This window comes from Lynx canadensis, chromosome C2 (assembly GCF_007474595.2).
Source record: "Lynx canadensis isolate LIC74 chromosome C2, mLynCan4.pri.v2, whole genome shotgun sequence".
In the NCBI taxonomy this organism is placed as follows: Eukaryota; Metazoa; Chordata; class Mammalia; order Carnivora; family Felidae; genus Lynx; species Lynx canadensis.
Window position 1 is genome coordinate 81,590,744 of NC_044311.2, and position 25,297 is coordinate 81,616,040.

The window sequence follows — 25,297 nt, forward strand, 5'->3', positions numbered from 1 at the left end:
ATTAGGCAGTACCAAACTGGAAGTCATTGGGAGCACTTCAACAATGGGAAGTGGGGGCAAGACTTTTCTAGAGAAGAGGTGGAAACAAAGAAGAGAACTGTTCATTTGACGATAGCTTAAGTAGTTGCATTACCTGATAAAGTCTAGTTGGCTGTTGTAATCAGTTGCCTTGGGTTCTGATTTTTTGACCTTGAGGCATTACAGGCTTAGGCTTTGGTTTGCTTAGGTAGGCTGCTAAGGCATTAAAACCACCTGAGTCTAATGGCCTCCTTGTTTAATTAATTAACTATGTGTAATCATGTGGATGTTCTTTAACTTACCTAAGACTCATGCTCCTCATTTATTAAGTGGGGGCAATAATAAAGCTATCTGAAAGAATGGTTAGGAGAATTAAAAGAGATAGCAAAAGTAAATCACTTAATAGCTGGCATATGGGAAGCATTCACTATTAGTTGGTTGTGGTAGTTATAATAATAATGATAATGGTGGTCACACTGACAGAGTTAGGATAAGAAATCAGGTGCCCCAACCCTATGTTGTTATTCTCTATAGAGAACACTACAAAAGGTACCTCAGGAACTATATATTTAGTGTCAAGGAAATTTAAAGATATCTGTCTGAGATTGCATTCCTGTATTCAAACAAAGGTTCAGTAGCTAGTTGGCTAGAAGACAGAAGGAAAGAGGGCACCAGGGTGGCTCAGTCGGTTAAGACTCTGACTTTGGCTCAGGTCATGATCTCCTGGTTCGTGAGTTCGAGCCCCATGTTGGGCTCTGTGCTGACAGCTTGGAGCCTGGAGCCTACTTTGGATTCTGTGTCTCCCTCTTTCTGCCCCTCCCCTGCTCACTCTCTCTCTGTCTCAAAAATGAATAAACCAAAAAAGGTTTTTTTAAGACAGAAGGAAAAAAAACATAGTTTGAGATGTTTGTTAACATAAAGAATCTGAGTGGGAAGAATTGAGGGAAGAAATTATGTATAAAGTCTTTAAACTGGAAATCAAAGGACTGAGCATGATACAAGAGAGCCTGAGAGGGTTAATGGAGAAAGGACTGGCTCTGGGAGGGTCATTGGTTCTGGACTCAGAAAACTCTGCCCACCAGCACCATGAGTTTTCCAAGTCATCCTGAGCCTCTCTTTCCAAACTCCAAAACAGGGTGACAACGCCTCACCGTGTGATCAAAGGATATAATGTGTCTGAAACTGCCATGTAAAACATAAATTATTGTGGATTCTGTTAACAATCATGGATTTGTAATCTTGGATGAGATGTGGTAGGGGAAAGAAAACAATGATTCCTAAGTGATGAGTTTGACACATTTTCCTGCCTCTAAGAGTATGGAAACAAGATGTTGTGTTTCTAATCAACCACCTTCATAATCAGTTTCTCCATGAGGTAGAGAACTATAGCATTGGGAGACTGAAAATGCCCAGAGATGAGCATTCTGGACCGGACAGTTTTGCTTTGGGATTTATACCTGGATGAACACATACCCCCTGAGATATATATACCACGACAGCTTTACTTGTACAATGAAGCACCTAAAAGCCCTATTGGCAATGACAGCAGATCCTTTTCCTGATCTTGCACCAATTTATGTTATTTTTGTTTTTCTAATGTATAGTAATTATATTGCTGCTTTTCAGTGGCAGACAACTGGTGTATGTGTGTGGAGAGGGGGTTTCTCTCATGTGTGTCATGAGAAAGGGGGTTAACAATAAGAAGGATATTATAGGAGAGATTCTACATTTTGATTTCTCTGGAGTTAAACTGCTTTTATGTCATATATGAAACGTTCCTTCTCCTGTTTTGCTCCCTAAGTTTTAAGAGCTCTGGAGTTCAGAAAATTTGGTTTGTGGTTTCCGCTTTCTCTTCAGCACTATATATGTTAGAAGCAAATGTCCTCAACCTTAAGACTACAGCGAGTCAAGAGCTGAATGTAGGGTCATAGGAGTGTATGGGAGCAAGTGGTGGCTACATTTGTGGTGAGCATGGCGAAATGTATAGAGTTGTTGAATCACTATGTTGTACACCTGAAACTATTGTAACATTGTATGTCAACTAGACTTAAAAATAAACAAACAAACAAACTGAACATAGATATAGGTATAAAAATTCAACCTCTGACATCCAGGGAGAAAAGACAAGCCAAGACTGATTGATTTAAGTGCAGTGTGAACTCGCTTTCGTAGTTGGTTTTATAGGCAAAAGATAACGTGATATGGGGCAAACAACTAGGACCTGGAAGGTTTCATCCTGCCTCTGTTACTAACCAGTCTTTCACTCAGGTACTCTGTCACCCCTCTGGGCTCAGAGCCTAATCTGTATAATGTGTCATCCTGGGTGATTCAGAAGGATCCCTTCCTACTCCAATGTGTAGTGGTTTTCTAAGATGCATAGTGGATTATAAGTGACTTAAATATTTAGAAAGGTGGACCATGATTGTATCTTGGCTTTTATCTTCCCAGGATCTGCTCCTCCTCTTGGGAGCTGACACTGTTCTCTAGCCAAGGAGCCACTGAAAACCCAGCCACTCTGGACTCCTCCCTCATGAATCCTTCCCACCACCCCCTCATCATTCACAGCCAGACGTTTCCCCAATCCCTACTGCTTATGCTCTCAGCTTCTGATGTTTGCTTCACCTGATTTTCTCTCAGAATCTTTTGTCTTCTGCTTGTCACGACCAGCCTTCAAGAAAAATCTACATGCTTGACACATTATTAAAATTGAATGAGACTACACTGGCATTTCACAGGTGATGCCTCTCTTAAATGCAGTGGCAGGATTGTAGCCTGTGTCTCATCCTGGCAGGTGATGAAGATCTCAAATGCCCTTTTACTCCAGGCAATTTCCTGAGAAATTGCTGGGGAGGTTGCTGGCAAGGCTCACAAGATGTTCTTTCCTTTGGCTTTGTAGTTGTGTGTAGAATATGGCTGCAAGTCTTGAGTTGGAGGAATCAGATAGCTCCTAATTGAGAGTTCAAGGCCATTGATGTACTTTCACTGAACAAGGCTCCTTGAACCTTTGTTGGGATTTCTGATGTAGAGATGGAGGGCACGAAGACCAGTTGAGTACCTAGAGGGCCTTTAAAACAATTTTTTTTAAGGTTTATTCATCTTTGAGAGATAGAGAAGAGCACGAGCGGGGTAGGGGCAGAGAGAGAGGGAAACACAGAATCCGAAGTGGGCTCCAGGCTCTGAGCTGTCAGCACAGAACCCGACGTGGGGCTCTAACTCATGAACCATGAGATCATGACCTGAGCTGAAGTCTGATGCTTAACTGACTGAGCCACCCATGTGCCCCAGAGTACCTAGAGGGCCTTTAAATTTCCACCTCACTGTTGAGTGGGAAAGTGATTGCTTGAGTTATCTACACTAATTTAAGAAGTCAGTCCATGCTTAGCCTGCTTTCTACATTTTAGGATTCAAGTCTTAATTTTGTGTTTTCTTTCCCTGGCTCTGGTAAAGTGCAGTAAAAACTCACAACCCAATACACGCAATAACTTGTTTTCCCTGCTATCTTTCTAGGTCTTAATTCCCTCATCTATGAAAATCAACATAATCATAGCTAAAATTTATTAGGTTCATACTGTGCACCTGAGCCTATGGTATTTTTGTGTATGACCTTTTTTACCCCTGTCCACCATTTTATGTGGTAGGGACTTTCATTAGCATTGTATTTTGCTTCATGCATTATTACACATGAGGAAACAGGATCCTTCTTTCCAGGTGCCCCAAGTATGGTCCGCATTAGCACCTACTTTGTTTTCAGCCTCAAAGACAAGATCCACATACCAGTGTCTTTACCTATAGTATGAGTGGGAGGAAAAGAATAGTTGTGTGGCTTGATCACATAGAATGCACGCAAAGTTATCATCTGCAGTCCATTGTTAATGCTATTTGTTCCACTATTCTGAGGTTTGCTATTTTGCCTATTTCATCCTCTATTTGGAAGAGGAATATAATATTGTACTGCTTACGTGCCCAGTACCAACTAGGAGTGTTTCTGGAGATATGTCTTAGGAATATCTATTTTACCCGGATGATGTAAGAGAAAGGAAATGACATTTGGATCAAAAAGAAGCGATTCCGTGCTTGCCACTCGTGAGCTCAGTGCCATTTATCAAGTTAGCTCTCTGGGCTTAGTTGCCCTGTTTGTAAAATGAAAGTGTTATTCTGAATGTTTTTAAAACTGCCTTGCAGTCTAATGCCCTCAAACACTTTGTTAGGGGCAAGTCCCCATAGTTTAAACGTTAACAACATTTGTTGGGCCATATTCAGTTTGAAATTGGCCATACTCAGCGTGGAATTCAGAGAGGAATGCAGTATAAATAATAGGACCACTGAACAGCTCTCTGCTAAATACTTTAAAAGTATTGTCCCATTTAATCTTCAGATTAGCCTGCTTTGGCATATAGGATATTTAATTTGCTTGTGGGTAGTCACATGGCTAGGAAGTGACAGAACAAGAAATTGAACTAGGATTGTCAGACTCCAGAGACTAGGTACCGTATACTCCAGAGGGAAAGTTGTTTCGGGATATAGGAGACGTGGTTTGGTCCCTTCACACCTCTATCATCGATTGTTGGCTCATGTCTCAGACCTGTTTTTATTCTCTCTTAGCTTCATTCACTCATGTGTGGTATGGGGTATTACCAGCTATTCTACCAACACTGGAGGCTACAAGCAGACCTAAAATCCTTATGTTCTGGGATTCTATGATAGAGTGTGAAATACCTTTACTTCTAATGCTGACAACCTGTTTCTTGAATAGAAATCTGAAGGCAGAGATCATGTTTTTCCCTGCATTTTGTTTATAGCCGCTGGCACTCATAGGACCCTGAATAAATATTATGTAATAATGAAAATAGAGAGTGAAGGCTGCTTGATTATTATATGAGAATGGTAATTGGATCTTTACATCTTAATCACAGATTAGAAAAGATTTCTTGGGGATAAAAAAAAAAACATAGAAACCAGATAATGACTGCTTAGAGTTTCTCCAGTGTGCTGTGCCACACTTGACATAAGCCAGTTTATGTATGGTCACAACAGCCCTGCAAAGAAAATCATTCCCTTCAGCTACATAAAGATGCTCATTACAAGAATTTTTTTTTAAAGAAAATAATGAAACCATGGTACAGAGGCAGCACACCCAGAATCCATTCTTTAGCCTGCTAACCCCTGCTGCAACTTTGATGGGAGAAACAGAGCCTTTTGTAGGTGGCTATTAGATGATGCTATTCCGTGTTCTTCTTGATTATGCACAGCAGCAGGCAGGGGGTCTATTGGACCCTACTTGGACATTAACACATGATGATTAAGCATCCTTTTGTTGGAGCTCCAAAAACCGGTTGTGAACTGACTTCACGGAGACCAAGAAAGAGCCTGCAGACCTTCAGCAGCTCTTCTAGACCTAGGGAATGTAAAATTCTCTGGAGATGGAGACCCCAGGGTTTTTCCTCACATCCTCTGCCACGAGGGAAACTTTGTAGAACGTGGCACTCATGTTCAGAAAGTCAGAAAGGAACCTCCACGTGACAGAGACGGAATGAAAACCATACTGTTCAGAGAGCCTGGTGTACTGGCTCCGTGATGATAATTAGGCTCTGAAAAACCCCAACTCTCAGTCATCTTTTAAATAACGTGATTTTGGGGGCGCCTGGGTGGCGCAGTCGGTTAAGCGTCCGACTTCAGCCAGGTCACGATCTCACGGTCCGTGAGTTCGAGCCCCGCGTCGGGCTCTGGGCTGATGGCTCAGAGCCTGGAGCCTGTTTCTGATTCTGTGTCTCCCTCTCTCTCTCTGCCCCTCGCCCGTTCATGCTCTGTCTCTCTCTATCCCAAAAATAAATAAACATTGAAAAAAAAAATTAAATAACGTGATTTTGTAACTTTAAGTATCAGTGACAATGGTATATGTTCTGGCTTTAAACTTCATGGGTTTGGATGTTTTCATCGGTGAGGGTTCATTTTCCTCTTTTACCACTTCCTTTATGTTATTTTCTTTGTTTTCGTCTTTGCCTGGTAATTATTTGCTCCACATTTTGTAAAAGAACTGGCCAGACCCACCCCTTTTAATTGATATAAAGTAACAGTCTTTAGGGCAGGGTAAAGATGAAAGTCTGGTGCTACAGGAAGGAGCAGCACACAATCGGGAATAAAATTTGTCCTAGGAACAAGCTCTTATGACATCTGCAAAACTGAGGCTGTCACATGCGGATCCCCCACCCCCTGCCCCCATCAACCAGCTTTCTGAATTTGGCATGCTTTCTTTATCTCACAAATCTTCTCATCTGCTCAGGGCTATTTCTTATTTTCTTCAAATTACTCAATCAAGAAAACTCCCTTTTTTGGTGGGAGTAAGGTATGTCTAATTATCTGGTCCAGGAAAACCATCTGCCGAGTTATTAGCTCAGTGTTGTTGAACAGTACAAGCGACATGAGGATTTCTGATGGATGCTCACAGCCTCTCCGGCTCTTCCTCCCCCACCCCTCACTTCTCTCTCTTCTTTTCAAAGCTTAGTTGATAACCACAGAACTTCAGAAACATTTTCTAGACCTTTGTTTGGGTAGCTCTCCCCTGGATAAAAAAAATACCTCTTTTAATGATATTTTTCTACTTACATCATATTCTAGGAAATGTAGTTTGTAGATTTTTTTTTAAACCAGTTGTTTGCTATAGAACTTTGCTAGAAGAATATCCTGCTATTTTAAGCATTTTTTTTTCCATTGAGGAACAAAAAAGAAAATATTTTTTAAACGTAACTAATCAAAGAGACATAGACTTATGGGGTGGATAAACCTCACAATTTATTCAACAATCTGCCTTCTTTAATAGATGAAATAAGACATTGTTATCCTTCAGTATGATGATCAACTGTGACTAAGGACACACAAAACAATCCTGGTTTAAACTAATACTTATCCAATGTTAATGTGCTTAGGAATAATCTGAAAATCTTGTTAAACTGTAGTTTCTAATTCAGTTAAAGATCTTTAACTGATCTTCGGTTCTGACAAGCTACCAAGGTGCTGATGATGCTGGTGGGTTGTGAACCACACTTTGAGTAGCAATGATATGGGAAAGTTTCTTTCTTATGTAAAATCTAGAGCTAGAATGCTGAGGGCTGGTAAGGCAGGCAGCACCTTACTTTATGCCTTTCACTTTCACATTCCACCATCTGTTAGGTGTGCCCTTCATTCTTATCTTCCATGATGTAGCGTCCCTGTTCCAAGCAGCAGGATGGAAGAAATGGGATGGGAGCCGGAGCCGAGGAACATACCAGTATCTCTCAAGAAATGTTTTCGGGGACACCTGGGGGGCTCGGTCGGTTAGGTGTCCGACTCTTGATTTCAGCTCAGGTCATGATCTCAGGGTTGGGAGATCGAGCCGGGCATGGGGTTCAACACTGAGCATAACAGCCTGCTTAATATTCTCTCTCTCTCTCTCTCTCTCTCTTCCTTCTGCCCTTTCCCCTGCTCATGTGTGCACGTGCATGCTCTCTCAAAATATAATAATAATAATAATAATAATAATAATAATAATAAAGAGAAAAAAATGTTTTTGGAATCTACCACATGAAATTTCAAATATATTCCAATGATTAGAACTTGCCACTTGAGCACATCCAAGTGAGGGGAAAGCTTGGGAAATGTAGTCTTTCTTCTGAACGACTATGTGCCCAAATGAAAATTCCCATACTTTTGAAGAAGGGGAGTGTGGGGACAAGGTCAGTGGGACATGACTAGCAGTTTCTTCCATAGACCAGAGTGAGAAAATCGTTTTCCAAAGGTCACATAGAAAATGGCAGCCCACAGATTAATTGTAACTAATATGTGCATGGAACTTTACAGTTGCTATCATACTTTATGTCTCAGGCTCATTCAGTTTTCATAACTCCTCTGTAGTATGAGCTTGAAGTTTTGGTTTTAGGAGCTGAGGTTCGTAATGGCTGAGGGACTCACCCTGACTGCCCTCTTTAAAATTGTAAATTCCTCCTTCTTCGCTCTTCCCTCTCCCTCATTCCTGATCCCTCTTACCAGGTTTTATGTTTTTCTTTGTTCCATTGACTAACCTTCCAAAATACTCTGTGCTTTTCTTATTTATTTAAAAAAAATGTTTAATGTTTATTTTTGAGAAAGAAAGAAAGAAAGAAAGAAAGAAAGAAAGAAAGAAAGAACGAACGAACATGAGCAGGGGAGGACAGAGAGGGAGGGAGACACAGAATCTGAAGAAGGCTCCAGGCTCTGAGCTGTCTGCACAGAGCCCAACGCAGGGATCGAACTCATGAACCACAAGATCATGACCTGAGCTGAAGTCGGACGCTTCACCGACTGAGCCACCCAGGCACCCCTATACTTTTCTTATTTGATTGTCAGTCTCCCTGTGTTAGGAGGTAGGCTCCATGAGACCTTTGTTTTGTTCACCAGTGCATCCTGAGCTTGACCCATGGCAGGATGCTCACTGTGTAATTTTTTAATGAATTAATAAATGCAGGTGCCAAAGCCTGTCTTTAAATAATATCTGTTGTCCCCAACTGTGGTGCTCTGTGCTTTGTGCCATATGCCTCCTCTATTAGGGCTCCTGCTAATGTTCCGGCGTCTGGCACTCCTCTATCTTGCCTCAGAAACTTGCCCACACTCAACTTGTTGACTTACTCTTTGTCATTGTGCAGGTCATTCAACATTACTCACACCTTGGATTCTCCCTAGACCACAGTCCCTGGCTAATATTTCCTGAGAAGCCACGTATACCACTAGAAAAACAAAATTAAGCAAAGCTATAAGAATGGGTTATAAAACCAGCCTTTTCATTATACTTAGTCTCTGCCCTCAGGCTTAGATAAGACTACTGAAATTTACTGGTGGGACGGTTTTTAGAGCATATTGAGTTCCAGCTGAGGATATGAAAAAGGATTGTTTCTGATCACAATCCAATCTCAAGATTACCATTTGCTTCCCCTACCTAATGTAATGTAATACAATCATATGATAGCCTATTAGAATAGTTGGTTCATTCCACCAGGTATTTTCACTTAATCTTTCTTTTTCCAACATTGTCAACTTCTTGACAGGCAAGGTCCTATTCAGATTTATGATGCAAGTTCAGCCCAATATGTCCTGAGCTCCTTGTATTTTACCAAGCCCCTTAATCCTCACTCAACACTATAAGGTAGGCATGTTACACATGCAAAAACTGAGTCTGAGAGGGGAAGAATTTGCCCAAGGTTATATGTCAATTAAGTGGCATATGGCAATTAATCACATGTGGAAAGTAATTCTACCTGAAGTCGTCCAACATTTAAATCTTTCTCTTTTTCTTTTTTATACCTGAGCTTCCTAAGTTTTTATATCTACATATCTTTCTACCCAGCACCCAGCCCAGTGCCTTGATCCCAGCAGATTCTGAATGAATATTTAATAAATACAAATATATGAATAGCTTTTCCTGTGGGAAATATCTTGCTTTGAATGTGTGAGCACAGATTAGGGACAAGCATCCTAGATCTATGTTCAGGAAGCCTTTATTTGTGCTACCAGTCAGGCAAAAGTAAGTCAATTAATCTCTCTGTCTCCGTTTCCTGGCATGTAATGTGGGAATGGGCATGAAAGCCCAAGAGGGTGTTGTGAGATTAATTAGTTAAAATGTATACCCTGCTATATAAATGCTAATTGCTGTCAGGAGCGTGGGTTGGATTTTCCAGTGACTTGGCTTTGGGAAGCTTTGCACATTCCATTAGTCCTCTGTGCCACCCAGCCTCAGCCTTAAGAAATCCTTTGGCTGAGGGAAATGATGACTTTGTGGCTCCCCATGTCGAGGGGCCAGTTGAGAGAGGACTTCCACTGTGGAGCACACCGGGTAAGAAGGGACATTTTAAACAAAAAAGTAATTCGCTCTGCCAATAATTTGCTAAATTCCCTTTGCTGTTATTAGAGACAAATATATTTGCATAGCAGCCTTTTCCCCAGTCTTTTCTTCAGCTGGTGCCTGCAGTGAGTCATATAATTAATTTGGTATTACATGACACTCCAGCCTGTTGCCATAGATTTTATTTTTATTTGTTCATTGAATAATTTAAAAAGCTCCAACAAAATACCCTCGGGTGGCTGGCGAGGGAAACTTAAAAACTCAGAGAACAAATTTCAAATGGACAAACACCCCAAAGAAAAATCTCATAATACCTTTTTTTTTTTTTTTTTTTTGGCTAATGTTTAGGAATGCCGATATGTGTATTTTTCAGTCCCTGTTGTAAAGGAGGCTGATTCACTTTATAGATATGTTTACTTGGCCCATGGGACAATCTGTAAGGGAGATACCTAGTAGGTATAGTGATTTATTTGCCACTTTAAGATGAATTGCATTTAAATTGATTGAAAAGATTTTAAGTCTATGGAATCGGCCAAAAATCTAAGTGATTGATCTGCATTTAAATTTTAGTATGTGAGGGACTTTAACAAAAGCTGTTTTAAAATGTGTCTGCTCTTGATGTACTAAGTTATGCGATAAAAGGAGAATCCTGCCTTTTGTTAGTTAAGGTAGAAATACTAGTTAGTGTAAGAAGGATGGAAATACTAGTTACTGTAACAATATGCCCCCCACATCTCAGTGGCTGAACGCAGTAGAAGTTGATTTCTTCACTCAATCACAGCCCCCTGAAAGTGAGATGGCATTTCCAAGGAGCTCTGCTCCAAACAGTGGCAGGGATCCAGGCTCCTTCCATCTTGTGATACTATGTTATTCAAAATTTTCTGGCCCTCAGGGACTCCATGTGAGGGAAGGAGAAAGCTTCGTAGGTTAAGCTGGGAGTTTCAGGTTAAAACATTTCCAGCTGCATCCATTGGCCAGAACCAAACCAAATGGCCCCAATTCAGTTGCCAAGGATATGTAGTTTCCATATGGGCCAAGGGAAACCAGGGTTCAGGAACATTAAGCCGGTCTCTGCCACATCTGCCCCAGTGGTCACCGGAGTTCCATGTCCTACTTCCTCCTCGGTTGGTCTGAGTACATGCTTGCGGTTGAGATGTCGCACTCGCGGTCTGCTCATCCCCCTTTTCACAGTCTGCATTCTCCTACTTTTACAAAAGAAAAATGGACCTGTCACTTATCATCCATCTTACTATTCATCATTCCCAGGACTGTAAAGACCTCCAGGCACCAAACAAAGTGACAATTTGTAATATTGGTGTCAGGAAGTCTCCTTTAATCAAGGTACCATTAACCCTCAGAAGGGTCTCCTCTTTCTGTCTGGTTTACCAGGGTTCCTGTTATGACAGTCATGGCGTGAGAACTGCTGTCTACTGGCCCAAGTTGGGGTGATCTGAATTGAGACGTATTAGAGAGCAGAGTTGCAAGAAGGATGTTAACTTTCATTTGATAGCCTTGCCTCTACCATCATCCACATGTGGACACATAGAAAGACCTCTTGAGGGAGGTGCCTGTAGGAACAGCCTAAAGCATATTTTTATGAAATACACAAGGCAGGAGCATCTTTTCCCTTCAGGTGACAAACAGTGTGGTGACGTTCCAGATACCATCAGCAGCCCAGCTGCCTGTCACTCTTTTTCTTTTAAACTATACCTTATAATTCAAAAGTGAATGACTGCCATGCCAAAGCACACTGATACAAATTTTGGAATTAAAAAGCGAAATCAAGACTTTTTTTTTTTTGTCCTAACGGAAAGTTAATATGATTAGGGTGGTGAAACACGGAGATTGGCTTTGCCAATTGTATTGCATGATAGGTACGTGCTCCCTTCCTTCCTACCATCTTTCCTTCCCTTTTTTCTTCTAATTATTAGGTTAATTATGTTCAAAAAAATCACACACAGAGATTTTTTTAAGGCCAATGTATTAAAAGGTTTACACCAAAATAATTGTACTCTGCCTAAAGTTGCCTCACATCTGCTAGCTCTTTTCTTCAGAAGCCACCACTTTTAGGTATTTTATTGATTTCTTCTGGCATTTCCTATCTATATTTTGCTAATCAATTTGTGCCTACTCTTTCATGTAGCATTATTTTTTTTTTCACTTTTTTTTTTTTAACGCTTACTTATTTTTGCGACACAGAGAGAAACAGAGACAGGGGAAGGGCAGAGAGAGAGGGAGACACAGAATCCAAAACAGGCTCCAGGATCTGAGAGTCAGCACAGAGCCTGACACAGGACTCAAACCCACAAACTGAGATCATGACCTTAGCCGAAGTCGGACGCTTAACCGACTGAGCCACCCAGGCGCCCCTCACTTTTTACTTACAGTAAATGAGATTTCTCTCTCTTAAATGGCCGTACCCTCTCCTTTATTTACCCATTCTTCTCTACGTATGTGCTACAATATTTGAATCAATAATCATTTAATTAATATGCCTTCACATATTAATGAACTATGATTATGTTTACTTTCTTACTTTTGGAAGTTATTAATTGCCTTGCCTTCATAGGCTCACTTTAATTTGGATCTTCTGGATAACTGTTTCATACTTTACAGTTGCCTTTCAGCATAATTTTCCATAGCGCTAATTTCATCAGGTAATTTATTAGTTACAATTATTATTATTTTTTTAATTGGAGATTTCCATCCCCTTCTACTTACCCTGGTTCATCACCAAGCCCTGCTGCATAGCTGTGTGCCTAGAATCTCCTTCATTGTTATTCTGGAGATTCCTTTCCCCTCTGTCTTGAACTGGATCCCTTCTTCCTCTATCCCATAATTTGCTTTTTTTCCCTCTCATTTTACTAACACAAATCCCTCAGAAGCCTCATGATAAAGAGCATATGGGAAGTAAAATTACTGAGTCTTGATGTGCCTGAAAATGCCACCTTCACACTTGATTGTTTCCTTGGGTTTAGTTTCAAAATTGAAAATAATTCCCCTTCACATACATTGCTTCATTATCTTCCAGTTTCCAATCTTGTTTTTGAAAGTTCCAAAGCCATTCTGATCCCTGGTCTTTTGTAAGTGACCATTTTTTTTTTTTTTTTTTTTTGGTCTCCTTTCTTACTCTCTGGTTCTTTATAGCATCTTCTCTTTTTCCAGTTTAAAAAAAAATAGTTTTGTGGTGTAAGTCTGTTTTCATTGACTTATTTAATTGATGGTTCTCTGCTTTCTGTTTTTTTTCCTTTGTTTTATGTCATCTACATCAAGGGGCCCAAGTTAAAGGAGGCTCAATCCCTGTGCTTTTATATTTGCCAAGGCAGACGAAAAGGGAACATGATAAAATATGCTCTAGCCCTTAAAATAATCAACACAAGTGACACTCACTACATCATATTGGCCAAATTTAGTCACATGGCCTCTCCTTCAGAGGGGCGGAAAAGTGGAGTCTTCAGCCTAGAAGAGAACCTGGAAATATTGGGTGAATGGCACTGGTGATTCCTTATCTCAGGGCTGACAGTTCCTTCTGGGTCTTTTCTGCATTCAGAATTGTACATTGGTATGCTCTCCAGCCTTCCGTGCCGGTTTAGGATTTGTCTGTTTAAATGTGCTGAACTGATTACAGCTTGTCAATTTTGATGTTGTTCCTGTCTTTTTTCCTATTCTTGCTATTACTTGGGGTTATGTCTTGAAACATTATTTTAGTTTCAGTGAAGTTTCAGAAAGGAGTGAAATTGGTTGCATGGATTCAATCTGACATATGTATCTGAAAAACTACAGTTGTAATTTCCTATAAACTGAATGAGCTGATTCTGCAACTTTTTAACTTTAATGAAAATGTATTTCAAGAATCTGGTAAGATAGATGTTTTATTTTAAAAAATTACTGTCATATTTGGATTGGTGTGGACAACATTTTGATCTTTCCCATTCTTTCTTTGTATATTGGATTTTAAGAGGTATTTCTAAATAAAAGCATAGTGATTATAAATAATAGTAATTTGTTGAGTCTTGGAAAAGCCAGTTTGTTAAATTTCTCAGAGATCTATTACTTAAGGATTTACTGCTTACAAATTCTTCTGCATGTCACATGGCTTCCAATTCTTTGCTTTTATCAAAATTAAAGTAGCCACAAATTTAGTTGTTCTCTTGGTTATCTGCTGCCACAAAAATGTTGCCTTGACAAACAACCACAAACTTTAGTGGTGAACTTCATTTTATTTATTACACATGTGGTTTGCTTGTGAGTCTGTTACGTAGATACCTTTGCCTGGGCAGATCTAGGCACTAAATCAGGAGACATGGGAATAACTGAGAGTCTTGAGGGTTGTCTTTTCAGTTACAATTTTCCCCATAGACCCTCCTCTGTTCCCACAGGGGTGAAAGAGCACATGATTTCTTTTTCAGGTGAGATTCTCCATCATACCTTATAGGGTAAAATAGGATCAAGTTATAAGATCAAATCATTATCCAAGAGGTAATCAAAAGATGATAAAGGAAGGTAGAGAAATAATTTCTTCATACCACAGGTTTCTATTACATGCAATTATTATTATTATTATTATTATTATTATTAAAGTTTGCTTATTTATTTTGAGAGAGAGAGAGTGAGAGAGAATGCAAGTGGGGGAGGGGCAGAGAGGGGAGAGAGAGAGAATCCCAAGTAGGTTGTGCACTGTCAGTGCATAGTCCGACGTGGGGCTCAAACTCACCAATTGGGAGATCATGACCAGAACTGAAGTTAGATGCTTAACTGACTGAGCCACCCAGGCTCCCCATAGGACATGCAATTATTATGGAAGGGTTACTAAACCTGACCAGAGAAGGGGGTTCCTGGAATTGATTGGGTGTCCTAAGGGGAAGGTATGTTCTCTGCAGCCCTTTAAGATGAGATGACTCACCAGCCTTTCCTTTCTTTTGTGATCGTTCCAGAGCGCTGTGATGACTGGGGACTAGACACCATGAGGCAGATCCAAGTGTTTGAAGATGAGCCAGCTCGCATCAAATGCCCGCTCTTTGAACATTTCTTGAAATACAACTACAGCACAGCCCATTCAGCTGGCCTTACTCTGATCTGGTATTGGACTAGGCAGGACCGGGACCTGGAGGAGCCAATTAACTTCCGCCTCCCTGACAACCGCATTAGTAAGGAGAAAGATGTGCTCTGGTTCCGACCCACCCTCCTCAATGACACGGGCAACTATACCTGCATGTTAAGGTAGCCTGATTCTTGGTGGTGACTTTCTCTTTTCCCTTTAGTTCCTGGGCTTTTTTCCAGATGATGCATCTGCTATGAAGCTGGGGAGGGGAAGGAAGCATCTAGAAAGAGTTAGTTACACCTCACCTCAGTGGCTTAGCAGAGGTTGTCTGAAAGAGGTGCGCAGAGAAAATGGCTGTACTCCTGAGAATTTTCTTTATAACTGGTTCCTTTTCAAACCCTGGCATATATCAGGATTATCTAATGCTGGAATCTTGTTTATTTGTTCCTTTTCCCTGATATTAGAGCCTGCCTTCATTTCTGCCCTACCTGGAGGCATTCATTTCCCTACACAATGAGGAGGGTGGGGACTAGAACCCATATATATCTGTTATTCTTGGCATCTTTCAAAATTCCAGGCACAGAATAAAGCCTTTGGATGCCTTATGGAAGAAAGAGTATTTGGGAACCATCAAATATATTTAGAGCAATGCCTTTCAAATTTTTTCACCAAAATCCCCTAGGAAGCAAATAAACACCATATCATTGGGAATCGAAGAATGTAACTCAAAGCACCCTACCAACACTGCAAAATTTCTTTCAAATCAATATTTTTAATCTTGAAAGTTCATGTAGATTTTGCATTTTACTACATAATATGCCCATTCTATTATTATTTTAATTAATATTAATTAACAGTTTTTTGCTCTGAAAAAAAATCTTTAAAAAACTGAGCTCCCTCTGAAGAATAATAATTTTTATTTATTTATTTATTTATTTATTTATTTATTTATTTATTTTTAAGTTTTTTAATGTTTATTTATTTTTGAGAGAGAGAGACAGACAGAGAGAAAGTGCAGGAGGGGAAGAGAGAGGGAGACACAGAATCCAAAGAAGGCTCCAGGCTCCCAGCTGTCAGCACAGAGCCCAACGCGGGGCTTGAACTCACGAACCTCGAGATCATAACCTGAGCCGAGGTTGCACAAGACACTACCTGAACCACCCAGGCGCCCCGAGAATAATCATTTTTTAAATGTTTATTTATTTATTTTGGGGGAGAGAGAGAGAGTGTGCAAGCATGGTAGGAGCAGGGAGAGGGAGGGAGGCAGAGTGAGAACCCCAAGCAGACTCCATGCTCAGTGCATAGGTGGATACAGGGCTCCATCCCATGACCCTGAGATCATGACCTGAGCCAAAGTCAAGAGTCAGACATTTAACCAAATGAGCCACCCAGGCAACCCTAGAGAATAATCATTTTAAGGCTTAGTTCTCTGGCTACTTTTTTCCCAAGATCCCCTTTTAGCATCCAGGCTTTACTTTGTTGTTTAAATTTCCATCTGGCTTATGGCTTATAACTATTTTGTTTTTTTGGTTTTGTTTTGTGTGTGTGTGTGTGTGTGTGTTTGTTTTGTTTTTACATAGTTTCTTGCTGTTTAATAGGTGCATTGGTTTGCCATGGCTACCAAAACAAAATACCGCAGACTGGTAACTAAATACTAGAAATGTGTGTTCTCACTGTTTGGGAGGCTAGAATTCCAAGATCAATGTGTCATCAGGGTTGATTTCATTTATCTCTTCTTGGTTCATACACGTCCATCTTCTTCCCATGTCTTCATAAGGTCTTCCCTATGTGTCATCTCTGTCCTATTCTCTTCTTCTAAGCACATCAGTCATATTGGATTAGGGCCCACCATACTCATTTTACCTTAATTACCTCTTTCAAGGCTTGTCTCCAAATATGGTCACATTCTGAGGTATTGGAGGTTAGGAATTCAACATAGGGGACATTTGGGGGACACAGTTTGGCCCATAATAGGGCTGAATGACATACCAGTACAACAGAGAATAACATAATGATAGATAATTCCACATCTTCTTCTGAGTGCCCCTTGTCTCTCATGGATATTAACTATTCTCTAATGGAGAAATATGACTATGTTTTCATATATTTAAGCTGTGTCGTGATGAAGTGAAAAAGGACCTTTTCTCTGTCACAGAGCATTTTCATCACTGTGGCCTTGGGAGTCCCTTGTAACTTCTGAAGGCCTATTTGAGATTTTCACCTGACTCTTTAGTTTTATTGGAGTGGACTCTAGACTAGCATGTGGGCTTCCAAGGAGCCTGTGTCCACTGTTCATGTCCCAAGACAGCGTTGTAGGAGAGTTTAAGACAGATTATAGTGGAAGGAGCACTGGATGAAAAGACACAGAAACTAGGCCATCTGCCCAGCCCTGACCCTACTTAGCTGGTGACCTCATGCAAGTCAGTATCTGATAACTTTGGTATCTGTATCCACCCAATGAGAAAATTAGCCTAAACTCCTTGACCTCCTTTTCATCTTTGACGGTTGTTAATCCATTAACATTCCACATGTAGTGGATATCAGGAAATACTTGGGAAGGGGTCATCAGTAGGTTTCTGGATGACCTTGTTGTCTACTCTGCATTTTAGTGTTTCATTATCTCTATTTCTGTTTCCTAATTGTCTAGAGCCCTTCCTCAAACTTTTCTAATCTTCTTTTACATTACGGGAGCAGTATGGCTGTTTAGGCCTGAGTATTCCTTAAATGTTACTTAGCAGTTTCCATACTTATCAGATGGCCATATATTCAGTTTATCTGTCTGCCAATATTCTGTGTCCCCAAAGAAAATCTAGAAGTGAACCTGTCTGGTGGGGACACCAGAAGCTTCCCACTGTCCTGAGGTGATTCCTAAATGAAGAATGACCTTAAACTGAACCATGTAAAATCAAAGGCCTGATGTATTTAAGGCCATAAATTAAGATTCATCCTCTAAGACTGAACCAATTGTATTCTTGCTTCAATGTCCCTCTTAAGATAACATCCATATTTTACTTTTGGAGCTGGAAAAGTCAGTCCCACCACTGTTCATCATTTCTTTAAAATCAGAGAATATATCTTACAAAGCTGAAAATTACCCTCTGTATAATTTCCAACTGTAGAATATTTCTTCCAGGGGTTGCCTGGGTGGCTCAGTCGGTTAAGTGTCCAACTCTGGGTTTTGGCTGAGGTTGTGATCTCATGGTTCTTTGAGTTCAAGCCTTGCATCAGGCTCTGCACTGTCAGTGCTTTGGGATTATCTCTCTCTCTCTCTCTCTCCCCCACTCCACTGCTCGTACTCTCTCTCTCTCTTTCTCAAAGTAAATAAACTAAGAAAAAAAAGAGTATTTCTTTCACATGGTAGACCTTTTGCTTTTTGTAGGTAGAAATCAAAGCTGCCACTCTCTCTTCTCACCTTATTACCGTTGTCATAAGTCATCTTTAAACACCCCTCTTCTCATCTTGGAAAGGGGGGAATTGCATCTCCCTATTTCATTGTATTTAGTCTCAATTAATCAGTTAATGAATATCTAATATGTGTTTGTCACCTTACACAGAAATCACAAAACAAGGGTGAACAGTGAATGGCCCATTTACCCATCACCCTAAGATCAGTTACTTTCATTATTTGTGTTCCCTTTATTGTTTTCCCATATGTAGATGCATGTATTACATTCATTCCATTTGTTTAAGAAACATTTATTCAGGGACGCCTGGGTGGCTCAGTTGGTTAAGCGTCCCACTTCGGTTCAGGTCATGATCTCGCAGTTCATGAGTTTGAGCCCTGCGTCAGGCTCAGAGACTGGAGCCTACTTCAGATTCTGTGTCTCCTTCTCTCTCTCTGCCCCTCCCCTGCTCATGCTCTGTCTCTCTCTGTCTCTTAAAAATAAATAAATATTAAAAATAATATATTTATTCAGTGCCTTCTGAAAGTTTAGACACTGTATTACATGCAAGGAACAAAAGAAAATACACATGGCCGTGCCCTTGTTTGAACTATGATAAATTCAGTCAAGGGAATGTCTAAGGTGCGGGGTGATGGGAGGAGAAGAGCCCTGTCCAGGCAGATGAAATGACGTGTGCAGACATTCAAACACAAGTGCAATTCCCCAGTCACCCTAAAAGGTAAATATTTCAGTGTATCAACAGTAGTTAATGGTGTCTGTTTTTATTTTGTGATGTCAAATTGGTACAGGAAATGCCTCCATAATACATTTAATTCTTACATGAACTTACGGATAAATGAAATCTCCATATGTAGCATTATTTCCTTTAGCTCATTTCAATGGGATTGCTGCGTTAAATCAAATGAAAATGAGATTGCCCATTTACTGTGTATTTCTCTTTTCAGGAACACCACGTATTGCAGCAAAGTTGCATTTCCTCTTGAAGTGGTTCAGAAAGATAGCTGCTTCAATTCCTCCATGAAACTCCCAGTGCATAGACTATATATAGAATATGGTGTTCAGAAGATCACTTGTCCAAATGTAGATGGATTTTTTCCTTCCAGTGTCAAACCAACCATCACTTGGTATATGGTAAGCAAGCTCAAGAGCATTTTGCCCTCTCTAAAATGCCAATAACTGTTGAGTTAATGTAGAGATGCCATTTTGCCCATCAGATTTCTTATTCTTCCTTAATAGCTTTATACAAATCTTTTATCACTTCCTCAGTTTGTGCCATTTTAAAGAAAGTGGTAGAGAATGCTTTGTCTCCATTCACCATCTCCCAAATTATATTCAGTGGATAACTAGAATTACTATATTTCTATTAATTTCGTATGAAATACCATTGGAGAAATGCCACATGCTTCTGTTGGCTGCTGAGTGAGGCCAGCAACTGCCCGTTCTTTTGGTGTATTTCAACACCTTGATTAATCAACACTGTATTTTATTATTACTTGTGTGTGTGTGTTTATGTTTGCCCTCATTTGTGGACACAATCCTTCTGTGGTCTTTCGCACATCTAAGAGACTTGGAAATTGTTTAATCAAAAATGAAAGTGTTGGAGGTGGCCCCTGGGGTAGTGGCATTGTTGTTTAATGTCTTCAAATATCCACAGAAGCCAAGGCTAAACCCTCCTGGACCACATTTACATGTGTTTGTAAAACATGCATCTACTTATGGGAAAACCACACACAGAATCAGTGTCTAGGGAAGAGGGCAGATGGAAGTAATGTGGTACCTGGCAGACTTGACAATAGGGAACCCCCCAAAAGCCAGTGGTACTCACTGGAAAGTAAGGTGGGCCAATTTGAGAACAGCAGCTGAAATTAGGAAGAGTTATGCTCTCAAATAGAAGGTGAATCCAAGAGGCCCATAGTAAGAAGTTCTGAAGGGATTGAAATAGTCCAAGTGCCTTGTAACTCTGAATAAAATGCCACCTCCACTGAGGACAAGCTGCTGGGAGTGTGATCAAAAGTAAACAGAATCACTGGGGCACCTGGGTGGCTCAGTCAGTTAAGCATCTGACTCTTGATTTCAGCTCAGGTCATGATCTCATGGTTCATGAGATCGAGCCCCACATGGGGCTCTGCACTGACAGCTTGGGATTCTGTCTCTCCATTTCTCTCTGCCCCTCTCACACGTGCATGAGCTCTCAATACGTAAATAAATAAATAGATAAATAATAAACTTGAAAACAAATAAACAGGATCAGGACAATACAGAGGAAGAAAAGAGAAAGACCAGCTAAAAATGGAAGAGCAGAAGAGGCTCAGGAAATCTCAAGATCCTAGTTTGTAAGAGAGATCTCTGTGAAGTTAGAAAATCTGCCAACCTAAAAGCTCAGGGAAAACAAAACAAAACAAAACAAAACAAAAACAAAACAAAACAAAAAAAAAAAAACCCCTAAATTTACATAAAAATAAACAACAAAAAAAAAGGGAAAAATCCCATTCAAAGTTATAAGAAAAAGGAGAATAAGAAGCAGAATAACATTCTTATCAAAGAAGAAAATGCATGCCAGAAGGACATAATATGACTTACTGTTTCAAAAATGAGCCACAAGACATTAAGAAATGATATAAGATGAGAAAGAATAACATAGCTAAATAAGAATTAGAAAAGTCCAGAAGTTATATAATTCAGTAAAAATTTAGAAAGAAGAAAATAAGTCATTTCATAAATGAAGCCTGAAACTAAGAGGAACATAATTGTAAATGAATGTGATAGGTAATGCCTTAATATGTACAGAAAGTAGAGTGGAGAAAATAACTTTAAATGGAAAATAAATGGTGAATAAAAATAAGGAAGCTAGAATGGATATGCCAGTAACACATAAAGTAGACTTTGTCGGAGATAAAGAGGACTTTTCAAAATAATAAAAGGGTCAGTTCATCAGGAAGCCATAAAAACAGTACGTGTGCTTCACAGCAGTGTGTCCAAATGCATGAAGCAGAAGTTGACAGATTTAAAGGAAGAAACAGGCAATTCATAATCATAGTTTAAAATGTTATCAGGGCACCTGGGTGGCTCAGTTGGTTAAGCATCCAGCTTCACTCAGCTCAGGTCATGATCTCACAGCTGGTGAGTTCAAGCCCTGCATCGGGCTTTGTGCTGACAGCTCAAAGTTCCTGGACCTCAGTGGTGGTTTGAAGGTATTTGCTTTACAATAATACATTAACTCATATATACATTGAAGTATTTTTTTTATATCTATTTTATGTTATACTGAGAGGATTAAGAGAAAGGGAGGGAAAGAGGGAAGAAAGAGAATGAGAGAGAGAGAAAAAGACTGATTTCAGATATATAAAAACCAATTGCAGTATATGGACCTTCATTAAATTGTGTTTTATTCAAACAAACTCTAAAACAACCTAGGAGAAAATCGGGGAACTCTGAACACAGAATATTGATAATACAATGCGTTATTATTACTTTTTAAATTGTGATAATGTTACTACAGTTATGCTTGCAGAAGGGGTCTTGTCACTTGGAGATACACACAGATATATTTACAAGTGAAATTACAGAATGTCTGTCATTTGCTTCACAATAGTCTTGGGGTGCAGTGAGTAGGTGTAAATGAAGTAAGACATAGCCCGAATTGATACTTTTGAGGCTAGGTACAGGTACAGGGGATCATTGTGTATTCTATGATTGTAATGTTCTGTAGTAAAAAACATAAAAAATGATTAAAAGAATCATATGAAAAATTTTATATCAATAAGTGTAAAGTATTTTCCAGTTTTTTAAAAATGTATTCTTCTATTTACCTGCAAATGAGTTCTCTCATCTCTAACCCTGTTCACTTTTTCTGTACTTTGAATACTCAATAGTCTGAAAAACTTAATTTTATTTCCTTATGTATTCTATAATTTTCCTTCTTTTTTCTTGATACATTCCCGATGCCTGGCATGTCCCCTATTCTTTCATTAGAACATATCAAATTCTACTGTCTTCATATCAATGTTTGTTCCCTGTTCTCTCCAGCTATAGATAATTTTTCCCTGATATAATCCCACAGCTACTTATTTATGCCTGTCTCCATCTCACTTTTCACTTCCTTTATTGTTTTACAGTCATTTTTCATTTCATTTCATTACAGTCATTTTCAACAGCTGTTAAAGATCAATTGTATTCAATGAAATATGTCAGGGGGTTATAATCAATGAGATATATGTCCTGCCCTACATAGTTTCAAAAAGAGACCACAGTTTAATTCAGACAAGTTTATAAATAAGAATTCTTGGGGTCCATGGGCGACCCCAAGCATCTGACTCTTGATATCAGCTCAGGTCATGATCTGATGGTTTATGCAGTCGAGCCCTGTGCCAGGCTCTGCACTGAGAGTACGGAGCCTGCTTGGTATTCTTTCTCTTCCTCCGTCTCTGGCCCTCCCCTGCTCACATGCTCTCTTTCTCTCTCTCTCTCTCTTTTTCTCTCAAAATAAAAATAAAAATAAAAGAATTCTTACTCTTATCAAAAGTAGAATTCTAACTTCCACAAGAGTGACAAAGATCGTTAATGTTGGTTTTAAGAAGAGGGAGAAATTTACATGCCTGTGCCCTGTGAGACTATTTCTTGAGAGTAAAGTTATAGCACACTCATCTCTGTATTCTTAATGATTTCCAGATTTTTTGGTTTTCCTGGTTGGATGAATGTTGGTGCTATTAACCAAGGTATGAAACAGCAGGGCAGAAGTAGGTTTGGGGGGCAAGTAATGTATTTAGATAATGTCAGATGGAGTTAGAAGTGTCTGTGAGATACCTATGTGGCAGTGACCTGTAGGCAGTGGCTACGTGTGTATGGGTCTAGAGCTTAGAAGAAAAAGTCAAAGCTAGAGACAGAGAATTAAATGCATCTATATGATAGTTGAATCCCTTAAGAAAACAAAATAAAATGATAAGAGAAAAGGGCTAATGTGAAAATCTGGAGAGAATATTCATGGGTGAATAAAAGCAGGAAGCCTGGAAAGAAGATCAAGAAAAAAGTCATAGCAGTGAAACCATTGCCATGGCAGATACCCAACAATGTGCAGGTGACTAAAAAGGACAATCAGTAAGCAGACATCCTTTCTATTCTATGATTACGAAAAGGTTGCTACTGATGTGTGCTATACTGCTTTTTATTTCTCCATCTTGGAGTAATTGACACCTTTAATCCTAAGAGTTCTGCAATCTTGGGAGCAAAATCAGTGTTCTTAGAAGGGGCATTCTCCTATGCTGACATTGCTTTTCATTTTCTACCATCTACAGTCACTCCCTGCATCCATCTGGGTTTCTTGGCCCTCCTACAGTAACTCTCTCTCAGTTGTTATCAGCTGAGTTCCCTACCCTGACGTTGGAGAAATGGTCTCTTTTAGTAATAACTGTGAGACTTAAAAGACACATTTATCAGTTCCAGCAAATTTGTTTTCCTGTTGGCAGAAAGGTGAAAACGAATGAATTGAAAGGAGGAAAAGGAGACTAACATTTCTTGCATTTTAGCGGTAAAATACATTGTACTGGGTACTTTATATGTTATATGTAACACTTACCACAATCCTTCAGGGTAGATATCATTAGGAACAAGAAGCTCAGAAAGGTAAACAAGAATAGCTGACATTTACCAAGCACAGGAATTTTTCCAAATGCTTTAATTATTTTCATTCTCTCAACATGAAGTAAGCTCTACTGTTCGCTCCATTATATCGTTATGAAAACCCCCAAGTATATAGTGGTTGAGAGATTTTTCCAAGGTCCCAGAGCTATGAGCTAAGATTCAACCCTATACAATCTATGTCAGGAGCCCATAGTTTTACACTATTTTATATAATTTACTCAAAACAACCCAGCCAATATTGGGAGAATCTGGAATTTCAAGCCACTTCTGTTGGGTTCTAAAGATTATACTCTTCAGAAATGACACAGAGAGAGCACTCCAGTCTTTATTTCTGGAGCATAAAGCATTTATTTTTTATTTTTGCATTTATTTATTTTTGAGACAGAGAGAGACAGAGCATGAACGGGGGAGGGACAGAGAGAGAGGGAGACACAGAATCGGAAGCAGGCTCCAGGCTCCGAGCCATCAGTCCAGAGCCCGACGCGGGGCTCGAACTCATGGACCGCCAGATCATGACCTGACCTGAAGTCGGACGCTCAACCGACTGAGCCACCCAGGCGCCCCTGGAGCATAAAGCATTTCGAAGGGCAGAGCAGGCTTTGCACATGGATTAGGTTAAGGGAGTCTGTGGGCCATAAGGAAACCTGTGGAAATAGGGCCTTGGGGAAGTGAGAGGGGGCTCAGAAACCTGGGATTAGTGGGAGCAGAAGATCCAAAGTTTCTCTTTCAGAATTTCAGGGGACATGGGGCAGGCTTGACTTTTTCTTCTCTGCGTGTCTTCTCTCCTCCTGTCTTTCTGCATGGCAGGGTTTTCTTCAGTCTGGGCCCAGAATTCATAGGTCTCTAATTCAACAACCCTGTGAGTTAAACTGATGTTCAGTAAATGTTTGTTGAACAAGCCAGGTTTTGTTACCAGCCTGGAAAGCAAACCATGGCTTGGAAGTGATTTACTGAATTTCAAATAGCCAGCTTATAAAAGAACTTCTGGAACAAAACACGTGTATAAATTGGAGGCTGCCTGTTTGTTCTCATAGGGACTTCCAAATACATAGGAATAAAGACACAGGTAAGTGTGATCCTGTTGTTGTTGTTACTATTATTATTTATTTGGAGACCTAAGCTATAAAATATGGCGAGCCATCCTAACGTTTATACTACTGGATGATTCCTTGTTCTCATCGGTATAACTGGGCATGTGAACATTTTTTGACAGAGACACTTGTAGAAACCAAGGCAAATTTTCCCTTCTTACTGAGGATCAGAGGAACCACTTTAGTAGGTGTTTTGGATATTACATTTATGGCAGCTGCTGAAATGTTCTCAAGTGCTATTTAGCAGAATAGATATCAT

At 39.8% G+C, this 25,297-nt stretch overlaps 1 protein-coding gene across 5 annotated transcripts in view; it reads left to right on the top strand.

Moving 5' to 3' along the window:
* Window positions 1-25,297, top strand: part of LOC115524279 (interleukin 1 receptor accessory protein) — a 136,332-nt gene that overhangs the window by 70,747 nt on the left and 40,288 nt on the right. For 4 of the 5 annotated variants that reach the window (XR_003971997.1, XM_030330697.1, XM_030330699.1 and 1 more), the window contains exons 3-4: window positions 14,800-15,085; window positions 19,255-19,441. Coding sequence is in view for 4 of the 5 variants with exons in the window: in XM_030330697.1 (XP_030186557.1) it covers window positions 14,800-15,085; window positions 19,255-19,441 (473 nt within the window). In the remaining variant the exon portion in view is untranslated. Of the gene's footprint in view, window positions 1-12,424; window positions 12,523-14,799; window positions 15,086-19,254; window positions 19,442-25,297 lie in introns of those variants that run through there. The other variant, XM_030330698.1, reaches the window with a different exon arrangement.